This window comes from Ochotona princeps, chromosome 13 (genome assembly GCF_030435755.1).
Source record: "Ochotona princeps isolate mOchPri1 chromosome 13, mOchPri1.hap1, whole genome shotgun sequence".
In the NCBI taxonomy this organism is placed as follows: domain Eukaryota; kingdom Metazoa; phylum Chordata; class Mammalia; order Lagomorpha; family Ochotonidae; genus Ochotona; species Ochotona princeps.
The window spans coordinates 68,810,211-68,820,211 of NC_080844.1; the positions used below are offsets into that span (position 1 = coordinate 68,810,211).

At 65.5% G+C, this 10,001-nt stretch overlaps 1 protein-coding gene across 1 annotated transcript; it reads left to right on the top strand.

The window, feature by feature from the left end:
* Positions 1-2,076: 2,076 nt before the first annotated feature.
* Positions 2,077-7,487, top strand: PWWP2B (PWWP domain containing 2B). Its single transcript, XM_058671657.1, has 2 exons — positions 2,077-2,221; positions 5,784-7,487. Exons 1-2 carry the CDS (start codon positions 2,097-2,099, stop codon positions 7,246-7,248), a joined length of 1,590 nt encoding a protein of 529 aa, XP_058527640.1. The 5' UTR covers positions 2,077-2,096; the 3' UTR covers positions 7,249-7,487.
* Positions 7,488-10,001: the final 2,514 nt, after the last annotated feature.

A 10,001-nucleotide genomic window follows, 5' to 3' on the forward strand; every position in this document is an offset into this window, starting at 1 on the left:
TGTGAGGCCCAGGGGTGTGTGTGTGTGTGCGTATGAGGCACAGGGGTGTGTGTGTGTGTGTGTATGAGACACAGGGGTGTGTGTATGAGGCCTGTGTGTGTGTGTGTGCGCGTATGAGACCTGTGTGTGTGTGTGTGTGAGGCCCAGGGGTGTGTGTGTGTGTGCGTGTGTGTGTGTGTGCGTATGAGGCACAGGTGTGTGTGTGTGTGTGCGTATGAGGCACAGGTGTGTGTGTGTGTGTGCGTATGAGGCACAGGGGTGTGTGTGTGTGTGTGTATGAGACACAGGGGTGTGTGTATGAGGCCTGTGTGTGTGCGTATGAGGCCTGTGTGTGTGTGTGTGTGTGTGCGTATGAGACTGTGTGTGTGTGCGTATGAGGCACAGGGGTGTGTGTGTGTGTGCGTATGAGGCACAGGGGTGTGTGTGTGTGTGTGTTTGTATGCATATGAGGCCTGGGTGTGTGTGTGTGTGTATGAGACACAGGTGTGTGTGTGTGTGTGTGCGCGTATGAGGCACAGGGGTGTGTGTGTGTGCGTATGAGGCCTGTGTGTGTGTGTGTGTGCGTATGAGGCACAGGGGTGTGTGTGTGTGTGTGTATGAGACACAGGGGTGTGTGTATGAGGCCTGTGTGTGTGCGTATGAGGCCTGTGTGTGTGTGTGTGTGTGTGCGTATGAGACCTGTGTGTGTGTGTGCGTATGAGGCACAGGGGTGTGTGTGTGTGTGCGTATGAGGCACAGGGGTGTGTGTGTGTGTATGAGACACAGGGGTGTGTATATGAGGCCTGTGTGTGTGCGTATGAGGCCTAGATGTGTGTGTGTGTGTGTGTGTGTGTGTGTGTGAGGCCTGGGGTGTGTCTGTCAGGCCAGGTAGCCATGACTGTGGCATCTCCCCAGGGGAGGCCTGCAAACCCTCGTCTGTGAGAGGCACTGACCAGGGACAGTGTGGACAGATAGTGAGCTACTGTGCAGCTGGTGGTGATGGGGTCGCAGGGCATCTGGGAGGAAGGGCAGAGGCCAGAGCCAGGAGGGGCTGACAGGCTGCAGGCATGGTTTCCTCCGGCAGCCCCTCCCCCCACCTGCCCACTGCTGGTCACCCTGACAGCCCCGGTGAGGGTTCAGGACTCGGCCATCTCCTCTGCCCGCACGCTGGCCCTGCTGACTGGTGGGGCTGGGCCTCTGTTGGGCAGTGTACTTCAAAGGTGGGGTTTGCACCTATTCCCTTCAAGGCTGGAGTCTGCTTTCCCAACAGGCCCCTCCCCAGGGCCAGGCAGCTGACGGACAGGCCCAGCCGGACCCACCAGGCCCAGCTCTGCCACATACACAGGGTCAGCACCCGGGCACCCGCACCTGGATGGAGATAGCAAACAGCAACCTCCAGGAGTCTGAAGGTGGCGAGGAGGAGGCGCCCCAGGGGGCCCCAGCCAGCTCCTACAGCTGAGCTTCCTACAGCTGCGCAGCAGGGAGCAGGCGGCCCTGCACCCCCTAGCCCCAAAGAGCTGCTGCTGGCAGCGCCCCACCCACCCCACTCCACAGCCGACCCCAAGCTCTGCTCACTCCGCCTGAACTCGTACCCAAACGCTAGGTCCACAAGGCCTCCACTGGCAGCGTATTCACCACGAGGCCTCGGTGCCCATGGAGGTCCCCTTGCGGTTTGAGTGGGCAGCGGCCGCCCAGGGCCGGGCACTCCCGCTCCTGAGGTCCACCCTGCCCAGCTGTGGGGGTTCCTGGCGGCCTGCGAGGAGGGGCCCGGCGTCTGCGGGAATCCCAGCTTCCACACGACCTGGGGCTGTGGGCGCGTGAGGCCCCACCTGGGTGGGCAGGGGAGCCCCAGGGTGCCGGTGCGAGGCTGGGGCCTGGCACGCGTCGGATCGGCAGAGGGCACCTGGGGCTTCCGCCGAGAGGCCGCGTGAGTCCCCCGCGCAGGGCGCCCCGCTCCGCGTCCTGCGCGCGCCCGGCGACGGCTCCGCGCGGGGCCCGTGGCGGCCGAGCCTGCGCGCGGCGCGGGGCAGGACACCGGCGGCCAGGCCGGACAGGGGCCGCGCGCCCCGTGACGTCACGGCGGGCGGCGTCACGCGCTGGCCGCGGCGGAGCGGGACATGGAGCCGCGGGCCGGCTGCCGGCTGCCGGCGCGCGTGGAGCAGGTCGTCAACGGGGCGCTGCTGGTCACCGCGAGCTGCGGCGGGCGCAGTTTCGCCGGGGTTCTGCTGGACTGCACCAAAAAGTGAGCGGGGCGCGGACCGGGACCCCTCGCTCTCGGGGCGCCCCGCCCGCCTGCCCGAGACCGGGACCGGCGCGGGGCGGGGCGGCGCCGCCCGCTTTCGGTTTCCGCCGGGCCGGGACTTGGGGCGCGCGGGGACAGCCGCCCGCCCGGCGCCGCCGAGTGGCTCGAAAGTCGCCGCGACTTTTCCAGGCGGGAGAGCGGCGCGGACCGGCTGGGGGCTGGGGGGCGTGGGGTCGGGACCTCTAACTGCGCGTTCGCACCCGGACCCGCTCTCTTTGTTCGGACGCGCGGTAGAGCCCGCGCCTCCCGCAGGAGCCCCCCTCCCCCGGAGCGCAGGGCAGGTGCTCAGGGGACTTGCCCTGGCTGGCATAGGGCTGGCGAAGTCGGCTCCCCCAGAAGCCCAGCGTTGCAGCACAGATCCAAGTTGCGGGAGCCGGCTCCCCAGGCGCGCCGCATCTGTGCACCCACAGGGGCTCCCTCAGCAAAGGATACCCCACCCCACCCTGCCGTGCCCCAGGCCCAGGGCCTGGAGTGAGAGGGCTGAGGATCTTTGGGGGCGGTGGGCCATGCTGCCTCTCACCCTGTATTGCGGCAGACTGATGGAGGAGCGCCCTCTCCCTCTCTGATGCCCAACTTTTCCGCCCCAGTTCTGAGGTCTAATGTGCTGGCTGGTGATGAGTTGCCCTGATGTCCTCCCTCCCCAGTGCCAGAAGCCATTTATGCACAAGTCATGTGATATAACATATGGCCTCCCGTGGGCCTTGCCGGGCTGGGCTGTTCTGGAGTGTCTGGTGGAGGGGGGCTCCTCCTGCAGACCCTGTCTTCCTCAGGTGGCTGCAGAGCAGGCTCCTAAGCTGACGGCCTGTTTCCTGAGCTCCCTGTGGCCGGAGTGTGCAGAGGCCGCATCCCTCCCCTGCGTGGTAGAAAGCTGACGGCCTGCTTGGGTCCCTGGCAGGTGCAGGACTCTGGCCTCCGTCCGGCCATAGCCACGTTCCGCTGTAACTAGAGCTGCCCGGAGAGCCACAGCCGACTCTGCAGCCACCCAGGTCCTCGTGGAGGGTCTGCCCTGCACCTGCCCCCTCCCCTCCATCAGGCATGGGCTCATCCTGCTGCCCACTGGGCGTGGCCCTGCTGTCTGCCCACGGTGCTCATGCTACTGCACTGACGTGGGCAGGACAGGACAGGCGCTTGCCCAGCGACCAGGCTGTTACCAGGTCCAGGTGCCCACCTGCCCTCCCTGGAGGCCATTTTTTCTTGGTGCCCCAGCTGCCCCGGCTGCCCCAGCTGCAGGTGCCGACAGACGGGGAGTACTGAAGTTGCACACAGGTCACAGGTCACCGAGCTGGTGTGGCTTTGGCAGCCCCCGGCTCTCCCTAGTGGCTGGGCTTACCCACCTGCTACATTAACAGACAGTGTGTGGTCCGCAATGCTGGAGTACAGGTGGCAGGGTCAGCGTGAGGCCAGTGTTGGGAGCACTGTCTGAAAGGGCCCTGGGCCCTAGGATGAGCACTTGGTGGCAGCAGCCAAGCTGCCCCTGTGCCACAGTGCGATGGCGTGGCCAGGGTTGTGCGGACACATGGGCTGAGCCAGGTATGCTGCCTAACACTGTCCACACTGCCCCCTCTGTCCACACTGCCCAGCGCTGTCCTGCTGGCCTCCTTACAGGGACTGTGGCATTGATGGCTGTGACCCTGGACCCTGGGGGTGCCAGGCTGCCGTGCCTCAGGACAGAAATGTGGGAGGGCCTTATTTTGTGGTTCCTCAGGGTTCCTCGCTGGGGTGGCCCTGCAGAGGGGTGTGGATCCAAGACCCCACCTTGCCCAGCTGCAAATTGCCTGAGCTCCCCTGCCAGCCAGACCCTGGACCCAGATACAGGAAGGATCAGGGCAGCCCTCCCTGGCCCTGGCACTGGCCCAGGCCTGCCAGGCCACAGGGAAGCCACAGTGACCAGGAGGGACAGGGCTGCCTGCTGTGGCGCAGGCTGGCACACAGGGCGCTGGCTGCGGGGCTGGGCTGGATAGCCTCAAGGGATGGCATCTGAGCGAGGGCCATGTCAGGAGCCAGCCTGCCAGGTGGGTGAAGATGGCTTGGGGAAGGACTGGCCAGCAGCCGGCTTGGGGAAGGACTGGCCCGGTGTGCTGGGGAGGCCAGGGGTCAGCACCCTTGAGTGCAGCAGGGTAGACGAGGTCTCCTGCACGGGCGCATGCCCCTTGTGGCTGATGGAAGGGATGGTGGCCCTGCACCCCAGGCTGCCCCGTGTTCCAGGAACTGCTACCCCCCGCCTCCTGGGCAGCAGAGGGTGGGAAAGGGGCCTAGGGTAGATGTGGAGTGGGGTGGGGGACGGGTGGCTGCCACCATGGACCAGCAGCCCTCAGGTCGTGAATCAGGGAAACTGGGCTGCCCGGGATGGTAGCCAGGCCAGGACCTAAGGATATGAAGAAGTTGAGCCTTGGCTCCTGCTGTGCTGCTCAGGGTCTGGCCCCCACTGCAACCCCCTGGGTGGCTCATCCTGGCCCTGGGAGCTCCCTGAGCTGGGCTGCCGTGGGTCCCTGGTTGCAGGGTAAGCCCTGGCCGGCTCACACTGACTCTGGTCTGACAGCAGCCCCTTGGGACACTGCCAGGCCACTGGGGCCTCTTCTGCTGGGGTCAAGCATGGCCAGGGCCTCCTGGGCAGCCGTAGGTGGCATCATGTGTTCTGTGGTTTTGTTTCATGTCTTAAAGAACTTATTTATTTGAAAGGTAGGGTGACATAGAAGGGGAGAAACAATCTTCCATCTGCTGGTTTGCTACTCAAATGGCTGCAACAAACAGGGCCAGCCTAGGCCAAACCCAAGAGCTGAGAGCTTCCTCGAGGTCTGCCACGTGGGCGCAGGGACCCAAGCACTTGGACCATCCTGCACTGCCCTCCAAGGCCATTAGCAGGGAGCGGGATCCAAGTGCAGCAGCCAAGACTTAAACCAGCACCCATGTTGGATGCCAGCATTGCAGGCGGCAGCTTTGACCCCGTCCCACAACACCATGTTCCACATGTGACCCAGGGCCCAAGCAGAGTGCTAGGGTTCTCCCCGGGCAGTAGCATGCGGGCCTGTCTCCACACCCAAGGGACATCCCTGCCTCACCAGGACCCTCTGGGCTTAGGGCACCAGTCCCAGTGGTCTGCCCCTCTTCCAGGGGCATGGCCTCTGGGTGTCGGAGCCACAGCTGAAGGCGCTGTCTCAGCAGCCTGGCCACCGCTGTTGGCCCTGGCAGTGCCCAGTGCTGGGGGTGACTGCTCTGCTGTGTATCTCCATACTTCTGGTGAGTGGTGGGCATGGCCAGGGCAGGGCGGCAGCCCCAGGAAGGAGGTATGGCTGTGCCAGGTCCGTGGCCCTGCAGCTGGTCAGCTCATACGAAGCCCCCCATGGTTGGTCCCTGGCCAGGTGGTCCAGGTGTGTGGCTGTACCCAGGACCAGCACATCCTCCAGGTCCTGCTCCAGGTCCTGGATGTCTCTCTAGGCTGGGGTTGAGGGGTGAGCTGGGCCTCTTCCCGCCCTCACTGTCCCTTTCCGTCTCCCCCCATCAGGTCTGGGCTCTTCGGCCTGCCCCCATGGACCCCTCCACCCCTGGCCGACAAGCCCCCTGCCAGCCTTTGCCATGACCAGGCCCCTGAGGAGGGGCCCTGCCAGGGGCTGCAGCCAGGTACCAACCCCCCGCCTCACCCAGAGACCGCTGGCCCTGAGCCACCCCTGCCCCTGCCATACTTTGAGGGCGCCCCGTTCCCTCACCCGCTGTGGCTACGGAGCTCCTACCAGCAGTGGGTGCCACAGCCCCCACCCCGAAGCATCAAGCGCACGCGGCGGCGGCTGTCACGTGCCCGGGACCCCGGCAGGCTCATCCTTAGCACCATCCGATTGCGGCCGCGCCAGGTCCTCTGTGGCAAGTGCAAGAGCACCGTGAGCCCCCCGCAGGCCAGTGCCAGCCCCCCGGCAGCCCCCCGCGCCCGCCGGAGGCTGGACCCCGAGGAGCCACAGGCGCTGAGGAGGAGCAAGAGGGAGCGACGCGAGGGGCCCAGGGCCTCCACAGGGCAGGTCCCCCGCAGCCCCGTCATCAGGATCTCCTACAGCACACCCCAGGGCAAGGGTGAGGTTGTCAAAATCCCCTCGCGTGTGCATGGCTCCCTGGAGCCCTTCTGCCCGCCATGGGTACCCCGGGACGGTGGTGGTGGCGACAAGGACGGACCACCCAACAGACCCCTGGCTTCTCTGCCCAAGCTGAAGCTGACCCGGCCCAGCCCGGCCCTGCCACCCCCAAAGATCCGGCTGAGGCCCCGCCAGGGGACTGGTGCGTGTGGACCGCTATACCGGGCAGAGCTGGTAGAGGCACTGGGGGCCTCTGGGGACTGCTCTGGCCCCGGTCCCGGGCTGGGGGCCTTGTCCTCCCTGTCGCCCTCTCCGTCCCCAGTCAGCTCGGGTGAAGAGGAGGATTGCCAGGGCCGCCCCCGCAATGACCGGCGCCCTGGGGGGCTGGCCTTCCTGGTTGGCTGCCCGCCGGGCACCACGGACTGCAGCAGCGACAGCCTGGATGAGGCCAAGTCGTCCAGCTCAGAGGGGACCTCGGCCGACATCAGGGACATCTCATCGGGTGATGGGGCCACCCACCCCACGGTCCCACCGCTGACAGTGAGACTGCACACACAGAGCGTGTCCAAATGCGTCACGGACGACGGGAGGACAGTGGCTGTGGGGGACATCGTGTGGGGCAAGATCCATGGCTTCCCCTGGTGGCCAGCACGGGTCCTGGACCTCAGCCTTGGCCGGAAGGCGGATGGAGAGCCCTTCTGGCGCGAAGCCAAGGTCTCGTGGTTCGGGTCTCCGACGACGTCCCTCCTGTCTGTCTCCAAGCTCTCCCCCTTCTCTGAGTTCTTCAAACTGAGGTTCAACCGGAAGAAGAAGGGGATGTACCGGAAAGCTATCGCTGAGGCTGCCAGTGCGGCTGGGCAGCACATGGCCCCTGAAATACGGGAGCTGCTGACCCAGTTTGAGACGTAGCCCAGGCACACCAGGCCAGGTGAGTGTGGCCGAACTGGACCACGGGAGCGGCTGTGTCCCCAGTGGTTTGCAGCCACTTGTGCAGGTGCCCAGCTGCCCGGTGTCCGAGCCTCCCCCAGGAAGGTGGTTGGGGCCGTGGAGCAGGGAGAGCCTCTGTGCTGGGCTGCTCGTCCACCCCCAGCTTGTCACCTGCCATGGCCATGGTGACCTCCGGTGACCTTGCAACCCGGCTGCAGCTTCCTGCTTCAGGCTCAAGCTGGGCCTGGCTGGTGTTTGACTGGAGAGGTCAGGGGATCCCAGGAGAGAGGAAGAAGTAAGGAGGGCTGCCCTGGGCCTGAGTGCCACCTGCCCAGCTCTGCCCTGGCCCCGTGCCCCTGCCCAGCACAGGCCGTTTGCTCAGGACTGGTTGCAGCCGTCTGGGGTTGGGGTGCTTAGAGAAGCTCTGGGGCTCTCTGCCATGGCCTGGCTGGGCCAGCCCTCAGGCTGTTGTGTGCCCAGCTGCCACCCCCCTCTGCTTGACCCGGGGCTCAGGCCTCACTGTGGCCTGGGGTTTAGGGCTGCTGAGTCTCTGGGGACCTGGCTCATGTAAGCTGCCTTGCTAAGGCTTGGTGGCCTTGTGGCTCCAGGCTGGGCTGGCCACGTTTATCCGGAAGTGGGGGAGGAATCTCACCAGACGGGTTTGCCTGCACAGGGCTGTGCCAGACGGGCAGGCTGTGGCTTGCCTGTGGGGTGGCGTCCCACGCAGACATGGCCCCAGTGGGGGTGCTGGAGTGGCCGATTCCAGCTAGCTTTGGGGTTTGTTTCCTGAGGAGTAAAGAGGCTGACTGGACAGCTCTGGCTGGGATGGATTCTCTGGAGCGATCAGTTTGGGGATTCCTGGGGGCCTGCCATCCTGGGTCACAGGGACCACATGGGGAGGGGAGGTGGCCCCTGGGCCCCACAGGTGGGTGGTGCCCACACAAGACAGGATTGCTGGCAGGTGGATGACCAGAGGCCCAGCTGAGCGGGGTTCCCTGTGGACACCACACTGACCCTGAGGCACCAGGCTGGGCACGGGCAGCAGGGGCCACCCCAGGAAGCAGCGCCCACTGGACATGGCATCCACCAGGGTGGTCACGACGCCCAGCCCACCGAGGTACCTACTGTCTGAAGGTCCCTGATCCCCAGCTCCCAGGAGGGCTATGGCAGGTGCTGTGCATGCCGGGACCCTGGGGTCCCTGTGTGTGGACGAGCCCCTCTGGCTTCCTGTAGTGCCACTTGGCTACTGGCAGGTGGGAGGCCAGGGCCAGCAGGGGCAGAACGGCCTGACTCCGCACTGGTCCTGGGTTGACGGGGGCAGAATGGCGACTCCGCGCTGGTCCTGGTCCAGCTCCCTCCAGTACAGGCCCTGTCTGTCCATCTCCCCCACCACCCTGACAGCCCCAGAAACAACGCAGCTCTCCCAGGTGGTGAGTGGAGCACCAGGGCCCTGCTGTACCCCCAACCCTGAAGTCCTGACTAGACACTGTGCTGTCTGGCCGCTGGAGGGAGGGCAGATCCCAGGACCCTTGACCAGGTGCTGAGGACTAAAGGTGCCACCAATGCCCAAGGCTGCACGAAGGGAGGGAACCCAGGAAGACAGTGGCTGATGGAAGCCTTCCACCTGGGATCCAGGAAGCCTGGAGGGAGCATGGGCTGCTGGGGAGTGCTCGGGTTGGGCTGGCTCCTCCCTGGGGCTCCACTGGGCTACCCCAAGCTATGGTTTCCAGCCCTGCTTCCCTGATGTCCCCCAGGGCAACCTATTCTATTGGCCTCACCACCCAAGGCAGGGAGGAGGGGAGAGTTCCAGACAAGGACACTGAGCTCACATCTCAGGGTTGCTGTCAGACTATGCCCCCTGCAGGCTCAGTGTCCTTCTGCTCCTGGTGGCCAGAGGCTCATGGGCTGGGAGCCATTCTCTGTCACTGTGGTGCCGCCCACACTGGTAAACACTGTGCCCCCTCTCCCACCCGGGAAGACCCTGGCTGCCTGCAGGTTGGGTGTCTGGTGGACTGGGCGGAGCACGTCAGGTGAGCAGGAGCCACTGCTAGGCCTGCCCTGAGCTGGCGTCCTCAGGCCGGGTCTCCGCAGGCAGCCGCCATCTTGCTCACCTACAGGGCGTAGGTGCAGTAACTCTCTTGCTCACACCATCCCCGCACCAGCTCATTGGCTGGTGCAGGCTAGCTCAGCCACAGGTCTTCCACAGGGCCCAGGCCTGGCCACTGCCCGCGGGGCCCAGGCCTGGCCACTGCCCACCATGCCCAGGCTGGCCCCTGCTGCCCACGGGGCTCAAGCCTGGCCACTGCCCACAGGGCCCAGGCCTGGCCACTGCATATGGGGCTCAAGCCTGGCCACTGCCCATGGGGCCCAGCCTGGCTGCTGCCCCGGGCCCTGACCTGACCGCTGCCCCGGGCCCTGACCTGGCTGCTGCCCGCAGGCCCAGGCTGCTCCCTCTTGCCCACAGCTCCTGGGTTAGCTGCTACTTCTTGGTTGCTTGTCAGCCTTGGTCACTGACAGAACTGGATGCTGCATGGCTTCTGTGGCCAGCCACCTGGCTGCTTCTGTGGCCCTTGGGGATTGCTTGCTCTCCTGGCTACGCTGTGATCCAGGGCTGGATACAGAAGCACTCAGGGATTCCTCCTTTGGGAGATTCCCTTGTGTTTTATGATTCTGCAGGTGTCAGGGCCCCCTACCGCCCTGCCTCCCCAAGTCCCCTCTCAGCAGCGCAGGTGCCG